This window comes from Calliphora vicina, chromosome 3 (assembly GCF_958450345.1).
Source record: "Calliphora vicina chromosome 3, idCalVici1.1, whole genome shotgun sequence".
NCBI classification, from domain to species: Eukaryota; Metazoa; Arthropoda; class Insecta; order Diptera; family Calliphoridae; genus Calliphora; species Calliphora vicina.
In genome coordinates, this window is record NC_088782.1 from 114,172,448 (window position 1) to 114,184,593 (window position 12,146).

General features: G+C 29.7%; 1 protein-coding gene across 2 annotated transcripts in view; it reads right to left on the reverse strand.

Moving 5' to 3' along the window:
- LOC135954636 (heparan sulfate 2-O-sulfotransferase pipe-like) overlaps positions 1-12,146 on the reverse strand; it is a 175,791-nt gene that overhangs the window by 62,837 nt on the left and 100,808 nt on the right. For both annotated transcript variants that reach the window (XM_065504841.1, XM_065504840.1), the window contains exon 2: positions 3,178-3,338. In XM_065504841.1, the coding sequence (XP_065360913.1) occupies positions 3,178-3,338 (161 nt within the window). The remainder of the gene's footprint in view (positions 1-3,177; positions 3,339-12,146) is intronic.

Below are 12,146 nucleotides of genomic sequence, written 5' to 3' on the forward strand. Positions count from 1 at the left end.
TTCTACTATTTAACACTCCGACTGATTGTGAGTTTTGAATGAATGACGTAGTTGTTTTAATACTCGTATTATTATTATTATTATTGTATGAGTCTTACGACTACTTGCCATAATAGTTGCCACTGTTTCTGTTACAGCCGCAAAGACTGCAACTGCTAGGATTCTTACTACTGGTACTTTATCTTTAACAAGTCTGATTAAGTTTATTTTCATCTTAATAACATGGAAAAACACTGCCACTGATTTTATAATGTTTTTTTCTTCTGCACAATATTTACATATAAATTTAAGTTATTTTATGTTCAAACTACACACACTGGCGGTAATTTAATTCTAACTATAATAATCTGTATATAGCAAATTTGTGAAAAATGTGCAATAAATAGCAAAATTTTTGAAAATTGCTATTTATAGTAAATTTCCCAGGAAAATGCTATTTATAGTACATTTCTCGGGAAATTACTCTTTATAGTAAATTTCTAGGGAAATACTTATAGTAAATTTCTCTGGAAATTGCTATTTATAGTAACTTTCCGAGAATTGCTATTCACAGTAAATTGCTGTTTTTAGTACATTTCTCGGGAAATTGCTATTTATAGTAAATTTTTCAGGAAATTGCTATTTTAAGTACATTTCTCGGGAAATTGCTATTTATAGTAAAATTCTCGGGAAATTGCTATTTGCAGAACATTTCTCGGGAAACTGCTATTTATAGTAAATTGCCATTTATAGGAATTTTTTTTAGGAAATTGCTTTTTCTAGTGCATATTTTGATAAATTGCTATTTACAGTTAATTTATCGGGAAATTGCTATTTACAGAACATTTTTCGGGAAATTGCTATTTATAGTACAATTCTCGGGAAATTGCTATTTATAGTAAATTGCCATTTATAGTAAATTTCTCGGGAAATTGCTATTTACAGAACATTTCTCGGGAAACTGCTATTTATAGTAAATTTCTCGGAAAATTGTTATTTCTAGTAAATTTCTCGGTAAATTGCTTTTACTAGTGAAATTCTCGGGAAATTGCTATTTATAGTAAATTTCACAGAAAATTGTTATTTCTAGTAAATTTCTCGGTAAATTGCTATTTCTAGTGAAATTCTGGGGTAATTGCTATGTAGAGTACATTTGTAGGGCAATTGCTTTATAGTATATTTCTTGAGAAATTGCTATCTCTAGTAAATTTCTTGGGAAATTGCTATTTATAGTACATTTCTGGGGAAGTTGCAATTTATAGGAAATTTTTTAAAAATTTGCTATTTATAGAAAATTTCTCGGAAAATGTCTATTTATACGAAATTTCCTCAGAATATGCTATTTATTTGAAATTTTCTTAAATTTGCTATTATAAGGAAATTTTCTCAAGTCAGCTATTTGTTTGAAATTTTCTCATTTAAAGGAGGAAATTGAGGAAATTTTCTCAAAAATTGCTATTTATTTGAAATTTATTCAAAATATGCTATTTATAGGAAATTTTCTGAAATATGCTATATATTAAAAATTTTCTGAAATAAGCCATTTATAGGAAATTTCCCCAAATTTGCTATTTATTGAAAATTTTCTCAAAATATGCTTTTTATATAAAATATAAAATTTTCTCAAATTTGCTATTTAAAGGAAATTTTCTCAAATTAAGGATTTATTTGAAATTTTCTCAAATTTGCTATTTATAGGAATTTTTCTCAAATATGCTATTTATTTGAAATGTTTTCAAAATATGCTATTTACAGGAAATTTTCTCAAAATTTGCTATTTGTAAGACATTTTCTCAAACTTTGATATTTATAGTAAATTTTTCGGTATATTTCTATTCTCAAATTTGCCATTTTAAGAAAATTTTCTCAAATTTGCTATTTATTGAAAATTTTCTCAAAATTTGCTATTTATTTGAAATTTTCTCAAAATTTGCTTTTTAAATGAAATTTTCTCAAATTTGCTATTTATTTGAAATTTTCTCAAAATTTGCATTTTATAGTAAATTTTCGCAAATTTGCTATTTACAGTAAATTTTCTCAAAATTTGCTATTTATAGTAAATTTTCTCAAAATTTGCTATTTATAGTAAATTTTCTCAAAATTTGCTATTTATTAGAAATTTTCTCAAAATTTGCTATTTATTAGAAATTTTCTCAAAATTTGCTATTTATAGGAAATTTTCTCAAAATTTGCTATTTATAGGAAATTTTCTCAAAATTTGCTATTTATAGGAAATTTTCTCAAATTTGATATTTATAGGAAATTTTCTCAAATTTGCTATTTATAGGAAATTTTCTCAAATTTGCTATTTATAGGAAATTTTCTCAAATTTGATATTTATAGGAAATTTTCTCAAATTTGATATTTATAGGAAATTTTCTCAAATTTGCTATTTATAGGAAATTTTCTCAAATTTGCTATTTATAGGAAATTTTCTCAAATATGTTATTTATAGGAAATTTTCTCAAATATGTTATTTATTTGAAATTTTTTCAAAATACGCAATTGTAGGACATTTTCTCAAAATTTGCTATTTAATAAAAATTTTCTCAAAATTAAATATTTTTATTACTCTCAAATAATTATTATATTAAAATATGTAAATTTTCTCAAAATTTTATATTTAAAGGAAATTTTCTCCAATTTGCTATTTATTTGAAACTTATTCAAAATATGCTATTTATTAGAAATTTTCTCAAAATTTGCTATTTATAGAAATTTTTCTCTTGGGTTAGTGTAAACGCACTCTTTCTCTTAGTTTGTTTTTATCATCTTTAAAATATTTTATATGCTGCACAAAAAAAAAAGAAAACAAGCAAAGTTCTGCTACATTGTTGGTTGCCATTTTTCTGTTTTCTTCATTTTGCATTCAAAATGCGTTTAAACAAATATGCTGTAATACACTCTGCAGCTGTTGCTGCTGCTGATGTGACTCCACTCTTTGCAACAACATTTAGTACAGAATAATACAATAAAGCAGCAGTAGCAGCAAACAACAACTTAACAACATGTAAAATGATGGACAATGTGCCAACATAAGAACAAAATACTATAAACTTGATGTGAGGAACGCGCAAACATTATAAAGTAAGAGGAACTAGGATAGAGGAAATCATCATCAGCAAACTGCCATTTAGCCAGCCAGCCAGTAACAAAAATAATAACAACAAGTGTATATGTATATGAACATTAACTTACTGGGTGAATCCAAATGATTACTGCCTGTCAGACCAAGTGCTGAAAATTCTGATGGCTGTAATTTCATTTCCATCTCTTTAAGACGACTGTTGAGTTTGTTTGTATGCATAAATAGGAAAAATGTACAGGATATGGCCAGCAGGGCAATCAATTCAACCGATCTGAAAAGGAAAGAAAATAAATTTTGGTTTATTTTTTTTTTGTTTTAATACATTTTAATAAAAAAAATATATAAAGTTAAGATAAAGAAGAATAAGATAATATAATTATGTAGTAAAGTTGGGGTTATACATGACTCCATATATGGATAAAATATAATTTTAAATTGTATTTATTTCTTTAGGTTTGTTATACATTTTTTGAGTAATATTTATGTTGCTGTAAATGTAACATTCAGTTAAAATGAATATTTAATATATTGTTAACATCAAATGTTTATAAATTTCTGTGATTATTTCGAAAAATCAGTCTAATTTTAATTTTCTGTAAAATTTTAGCTAAATATTTCTGTTTTCAGGTTTTTGCTTTCCTTTATTTTTTTGTTGCATGAAAGGCAGACATCTTGTTAGAGAGAGAAAATAACGGTAATTCTTATTATTTACATTGTTAAGAGTATGTGTGTATGTGTATATCATTTGTTTGTTTACATTTGTTGTTGTGTTGTTGTTATTATTTTCTTTTCTTTTCTTTTATTTATTAATGTTTTGTTATTGTTTGGCATTCTTGTTTGGGAAAAAGTGATTGATTTGCTGGGTGAGTGCATTGTTTTTCTACTCAAGTATTTGAGTACAAAATGCAACAATGCATTTAGTCATGGTATTAAGCTGCTGCTGCTATGGTTGTTGTTGTTTTTATTGTTTAGTGCAACTATGTGAATGGATTTGCTTTCATTTTGCTCTTATTTACCTTAATCGTACTCTTTATATAAATATATATTTTTTTTAAAGTTTATTTAATCTGTTTTAAGTCCACAATTTTCAGTTTTCCTAAATTTTTTTTTGTAGTTATTTTTATGGACTGCATTATTTTGATTTATTGCATTGTTGCGTAAAATAAACTCTAACAGAAAATAACAAAATTTTTACAAATATTGATGCTACAATAAAAATTAAAAAACTTTGGTAATAGAAAAAATAAAAAAAAAATGTTTTAAATTTTTTTCATAGGAATAATAAACTAAATGCAGATTTAAACATTCACTGGTATTTTTTCAATAGAAAAAATCACAATAATTGCAAAACAAAAATATAAAAAAAGAAATGAAAAATAGCAATAAAATGGGGAAAAAAATAACATTTGTATGAAACTTGGGGATTTATTTTATGTTTCATCAGGTGCAACAAATAATTTATTGCAAATGACTGACTTCAGGTCTTTGGCTATATGTTTGCTTAACTTTCTGTCTGTCTGTCTGTCTGCCTGACGCTCGGTCTATAAGGCGGCTGTTTGGTTTGCTTTTTGGATTTTATTATGGGAAAGCGAGTACATAAATGAAAAGACTGCAACACTTTATGGCCAATAAAATTCTATAGAATATTTTTGTAGCATAACTTATTACAAAGAATTGCTGTTTAATGAAAAAAACATTTTATATTGTTTTATTTTCAGTAGCCACAAGGTCATTTACACAATTCTGGAAGTAGATTTTTCTTTATTACTTTTTATAAGAATATGTTATTTTACGTGTATGTTAGGAAACAGGTGGTAATGTTAATTAGTTATGGTGAATTAAGAAAATTAAATTTACAGTAAGATAATATTATTTGATTACTTAAGTAAACTATTTGTAATTTTAAAAGAAAATTCGTTATTAACCTTTTATATACTTTATTTAATTGTCTTAAAATAATAAAACTAATCAAAATAGATAGAAAGTGTTTTATAGCTTAACCCTCTAACCGGCAAGAGTGCCTTAAGGCATGCATTAAAAAACAACAGTTATCTCAAAAAGTAATTATAATTATACCCTTCACCATCGCGAGAAGGGTATATACATTTAAGTTTGTCATTTCGTTTGTAATTTCTACATTTATCATTTCCGGCCCTATAAAATATATATATTCTGGATCCTTATAGATAGGGGAGTCGATTAAGCCATGTCTGTCCGTTGAAATCAATTTTCTGAAGACCCCAGATGTCTTCGGGATCCAAATCTTCAATAATTCTGTCAGACATGCTTTCGAGATGTTTTCTATTTAAAATCAGCAAAAGCGGTCCACAAATAGCTGAGTTATGAGGAAAAAACCAGGACAACCTTGATTGTTGACCTATTTTTGACCTATATCTGGATTACTAAGTCATTAATATAGACAATATGGATATCTAATGATAGATATTTCAAAGAACTTTGCAATGACGTATATAAAACCATAGTAAGTTGGATCTACAATGGATCAAAATCGGAAAAATATTTTTTAACCCGATTTTTTTTTTCACCAAAAGTTTTTTTTCGCTAAATATTAAAAAAAAAATTTTAAATTTAAAAAAAAAATTTTTAAATTTAAAAAAATTATTTAAAAAAAAAGTTCAAAATTTTTTTTTCCAAAAAATGAAGAAACTGCAAAAAAATTGTAATTGTTTTTTTTAAATTTAACTGTGAATTTAGTTACAGATTTGTTAACATTTCCCTCGAAGATCGAAATGCATTCTGACTTTTAGTTTTTGTTTTGTCAGCTGTTTTGTGAGTGATGTCATAATTTTAACAGGTGAAATTTTTTGTGTCATTTTTTTTTTAAATCAAAATTTTACTAACTTTTAGTCGCCCAATGTATTCGAAATATTTTTTATTAGTTTTTCAATAAAATCCTATCATAATTATTATTTTTACACCAAAAACCGGCAACAATGCCCTGAGGCACTCTTGATCTTTTTGCTCCTGGTTCCTAAACTTGATTTGCAAATTAGTTTCTGATGGCTGTTCTGAGTTTATTGGGTCATAGTTACCCTAAAAAAAATTATTCGACAACTTTTTTTTAGCTTTTTAAAGTTTGCGGGTTAGAGGGTTAAGAAAAATGGGGATTTAAGCTGACTTTTGACAGATGACAGTTGGTTAAGCCATTACAAGCTATTGACGGATTCTACTTATGTTTGATTCCCCTCTATATTCTTCAAAAGAACAATAGAAAATTTCGAATTTTTCTAACTGTCTCCTTACATTTTTTTTTAACAATTACCCTTCTCCAATTATTCACATCTTCCTTTTAACAACAATAAGATTTAACCACCATTAAAACAGCGCAACAATAACTAATTAGACAAAATAATAAACTGCTGAACATTTTTGTTTAACAATTCTATGTCTTTTTCTTTTCAAAAATAAACAAAAAGAATTTTTCAATTTTTTTTTGCTTACAAAGCCTTTTAAAAAAAGTGTAAAACTTTTCTATTAAACAAAGTCAACTTTAGTAACTAAAGATGTCTTAGGAAAAAAATCTAGAGAACGAGACAAAAACCCAACAAAACAGAACAAACTGAAACAAAGCCAAACCAAACAGAAAAGAACAAAATAAGAATTCATAATAACAAAAAAATAAAAAAAAAATCAGCTCTGAGAAAGGAAATGAAGAAAAATAGAGTTATAAACAAGTATAATGGTTAAAGTAAACAAAGTAACAGAAAAGTAACAACAATGACAACAATAACAACAAAATGATAATAATGTGTTTGTTACAACAAAATATTAACGAAGAGCTAAACAAAACACGATAGGAAAATATAACGAATATTAAATACCCTCCAAATCACACAAACACACCAAGGCGAATTCATGGAAATTAGAGCGAATTAAATTTTTATATATGGAGTTGGATTCTCTCTTGTTTGCAATAATGTCCAGTTAGTGTAAAACTCTCTATATAAGAAACTAAAGAATTCGCTGCAATTTGCATGAATTCGCCTTTAGTTTGGGGTTATCTTACATTATGATTCATAACTTCTGTTCTAGTGAAACGATTTTAGTGATTTTCAATACCAAACATACTAGGAAAATAATAAACATTTCTAAGCTAAACTAATTAATTTTGTTTAAATATTTTGGACATGAGCCTGATTTACACAAACATAAAATATAAGAAATAGTTAAATCAATTCAGAATATTATAAAAATCAAGAATATCAGCCCAATTATGAAAAAAAATTCCACAGGAGTTTTTGCCCTTTTCGTTTTTTTAATATAGAATTTGAATAGGAAAAATGAGAAAAGGGATAAAACTCCCGGAGATTTTTTTCATACATAATTGGGCTGTATATCAAATTTAAATGAATATTTCTCAGTATTACATACAGCATGACAAACCAATAATGTTAATGTAGGCTATATAAAAACCAACAAATGTGTATGACCAAAGACAATGATGGCATTAGCAGAGCAGAGCGTGAAAGAAAAACACACAGATTAAGTAGTTGTTAGGACTAAAAACAACAACAATAACCATAATAACAACAACAACAATAACAGCAATAACTATAATAAGAATAATTTTTTCTCTTTCAATATCAAAAAAAAAGAAGAGGATCGTGTGTATATAGAATTATACGACCACATTTTACATGAAGAAGTAACCAAAAGGAGGATTAGCAAGTTGGCCAAGTCGTTTTTTTTATTTGTTGCCATGCTCCACACACAAATGCATTGAAAGAATGACTTACTTTGTTTTAAAGCATTAAGTTTTCTCATAAAAGTAAAAGAAATGTAACCACATTAATTTGGAAAAATAGGGAGTCTGAAAGAGGAACAAGAATTGAAGCTAAACGATGAATGTAACTAATGCTAAACTAAGATTCTACAAGGACCTACACTATGACCAAAACTAAGGCGGAAAAATGCCTAAACTAAGACTCAAAAAAGATTTATGGTTCCAGAGCTAAACTAAGGCTGTAAATAGACTTAGGATTGAAGACTAAATTAAACTCTCAAAAGACATAAATTGAAGCTAAACTAAGAATCTAAAAAGACCTAGGATTGGAGGTCAACTCAGACTAAATTAGAAATAAACTTAGCTTATAAAAAGTTCAAAGATTCAAAATTAAACTAGACTCCAAAATTATCTAGATTGAAGTTCAACTAAGACTCTAAAAATACATACGGTTATACCTAAATCAAGACTCTAGTTTAGCGATCTCGCGGATAGGTCAACAATTGAAGCAAAACTACTTAGTATTCTAAGAAGATCTACGATTGAAACTAAATTAAGACCCTAAATAGACCAGCATTTCAATCTAAACTAAGACACTCGGGGTTGTCATAGAATCCAATCATTGTCGGAATCGGTTTTGAAAACGACAAAAAAGGTACATTTGACTTATGAAATCCAATGTAATTTTTTGTTTAATCGATAAAGAATTTAATTCTAGATCGAATGTAAAACCGATAACTTTCGATTTCACGAGACAAATGTACTTTTTCTGTCGTTTTCAAAACCAATTCCGACAATGATTGGATTCTATGACAACCCCGACTAAAAAACCACCACAAACGAAGGCGTTCATATTGTTGAGGTTACGATGATTTTCGTCAAACAACCCGAATGTGAACAAAAGAGCGTAAAAATACACACAATTCATTCAGTTTCTTGATGTTGTTGTGGATATTTTATTTTTTACCCAAAAGAGCACACAAATTAGATGCCTCTTTTTGCGTACCACTGCTCTAAAAACATTCAGAAGAGCATTAATAAGGCATATATGGCCATCTACTCTTGTAAAAGGACAATTGGTTGTTAAACTCATCTTATTTTATGGAGTACTGGTGTGGTGGCAAGCCTTGGAGAATGCTACTCACCGGAAGGCAGTTGAGTGAGTTTTAACGACTATCGCGATATTGATTACAGGCTCTATAAGGTCTACCTCCTCTTGCGCACTCTAAGATACTGAATTACTATGGGAAAATTCATAGTAATGTTGATTGCTGCATCGCAAAACCTTTTTTCGATAGGCATTTCCATATTATAATCCCGAAGAGGGATTTATGGCAGCCCGGACGATGTCGTAAGGGTATATACTGACGGCTCTAATAGGATCGATGGAGGTTTAAAATTCTACTTTAGGCTACCTAACTTCTGTACAGCTCTATAGCGGATATCTTCACTACATTTAGGTTACCCGAGTAATAGCGGGTATCCCTAAATAAGATAGAGACACATTCTAGGATAACGCTTATATGGGTCCCTGGACACGATGGAAATCAGGGTAATTGTATAGCAGATGAATTGGCCAAAAGGGGTGCTACGATGAATGAAGAGACGATCGACTCCTTTTCTGGTATTTCCCTTGTTAAATGCAAGATGGCTGTACAGCGGAAACTATATGATACAGCTCAAAACAGGTGGACCAATGAACCTTCCTGTGCCACAACGAGGTCGACGTGATCCGCATATGATGCCAGCAGGACTAATCTACTTATGTAATTCCATTGTGAGTAAATAAGGCTAATTGTGTGAACAGACTGGGCATACGGTACAACTACTACTGTAGAAGCTGTCATAATGAAGAAGAGGAAGAGACTGTGTCTCACCTTTTCAGCCAATATTCGTCTCCGACAAACTTGAGGGAATGCATTCTCGAAATCCCATTCCTAGCATGCTTGGATGAGCTATCAAAGATGAATATTAGACGAACCTACTACTTCATCAGGGAATCTGGTTGGTTTTACTCGGAGACAATAGAAGTATTATTAATATCCAGCTGTTTACCCCTTGGGTATCGCAATGGTATCAGTTTTGAATGAACCCAAGAGAGCTGCTTGATGAGTGGCTGTCTAACCTAAGGCTCTAACAAGATCTAAGATTAATGTTAATGCATCACTTTACACAAAGAACTAATACTCATGTTTAAGAGATATCTCAAAAAAGACTCCAAAAAGACCTACCATTGACTCATTTATGACCTAAGATCAAAGGAAAACTAAGAATCTTAAGTGACCTAAGATAAGCTCAATTCAGACTTCAAGAAGACCTAAGTTTGAAGGAAAAATAAGACTCTAAACATAAGTTTAAAGCAAAACTAAGACCTACGATTGAATGTAAACTAAGACTCTAAAGCATTGGTCTCCAGCAGTACTCCCGCGGGCACCGTCTATGTGTGAGTTTCTTATATATATATGAAACCGAAATTAAAAGACGAACATGAGTTATTTTAAAGTGTTGCCAGTGAAGGATATTTTTTTATAAGAAATTTGGTTCAGTGTACACACATCGAACACTAGAATACGAAGCAAATCTATTGTTGTGAGAGTTTGGTTAACAATGCTCTAAAGAGTCAAATGATTGCAGCTGAACTAAGACTCTTAAAAAACCTACGTTTAAAGGTAAACTAAGATTCCAAAATCACCTTAGTTTATAGCTCAACTAAGACTCTAAATGACCAACGTTTAAAGATTAACTACGATTCCAAAACGACCTACGTTTAGAGCTCAACTAACCTCTAATCTACGATCATCGATTGAAGCTAATCTCCGACTCTAAAAAGACCTACGATTGCAGCTTATCGTAGACTCCAAATAGATCTTCCATTGAAGCTGTACTACGACTCTAATAAGTCATACGATTGGAGCTGAACCAAGACTCTAAGTATCTAAAAAGACTAACGATTAAAGTTAAACTAAGATCTTAAAACGATCTACGATTGCAGCTAATATTAGACTCTAAAAAGAGCAACGATTGCAGCTTATCTTAAACTCCACAAAGATCTTCCATTGAAGCTGAACTACGACTCTAATAAGTCATACGATTGCAGCTGAACCAAGACTTTAAGTATCTAAAACCTACGATTGCAGCTAATATTAGACTCTAAAAAGACCTAAGATTGCAGCTTATCTTAGACTCTAAAAAGACTTGTGATTACAGCTAATATTAGACTATAGAAAGACCTACGATTACAGCTAACCTTAGACCCTAAAAATACCTACAATTTCAGTTTATCTTAGATTCCAAAAAGACCGTCGATTGAAGCTGAACTACAACTCTAATAAGTCATACGATTGGAGCTGAAACAAGATCTAAAAAGACCAACGATTGAAGTTAAACTAAGATCTTAAAACGATCAACGATTACAACTAATATTAGACTCTAAAAATACCTACGATTGCAGCTTATCGTAGACTCCAAAAAGATCTTCCATTGAAGTTGAATTACGACTGTAATAAGTCATATATGACTTATTACAGTCATTACAGCTCATTTTGCGTTTAATTCAATCTCGGACATTCTTAAATCAATCCGATTTTTGGATTATATCAAGTATGAATTCGTGCTTAAAACAAGTTTAGAATTCTTGAATCAAGCTCATTTTAAGATTAATTCAATCTCGGCCGTACTTAGGGAGAGCTAAAATTAAGATTTTTGGGCTTGATGAATCCGTACTTGAATCAAGTATTCTGTACTCGGTTTAAGAAAATCCGTACTTACCCTACTATTGACACCGCTCCGGATTGATTTAAGTACGGATTACTCAATTTTTTTTATGAGTGTACGATTGGAGCTGATTCAAGACTAAGTATCTAAAAAGACCAACGATTGAAGTTAAACTAAGATCTTAAAACGACCTACGATTGAAGCTAAACTAAGACTCTGAAAAGACCTGTAATTAATGCTAAACGAAGACTCTAAAAAGATCTGTGATTGAAGGTATCTAAGACTCTAAAAAGACCTACGATTGAAGCTGAACTAAAACTATAAGAAGGCCAATTATTGAAGCTAAGCTAAGATTCTTAGATGACCTTCGCTGAAGCATGACACCGATTGCTCACAAAAGCTTGTTCCATAGGTTTCAATGAGCAAGAGATGGTTCGTGGGGTTCTGATGTGGTGATGTTGATATGGAAGACAAATATCGCCCAGGCCAGCAAAAGAAGTTTGAAGACCAAGATTTGGAGGCATTACACGATGAAGATTCTTGTAAAATTCAACAAGAACTTGTAAAATCGTTAGGAGCATCAGGATTCATTCAAAAGCCAGGAAATTGGGTACCATACGA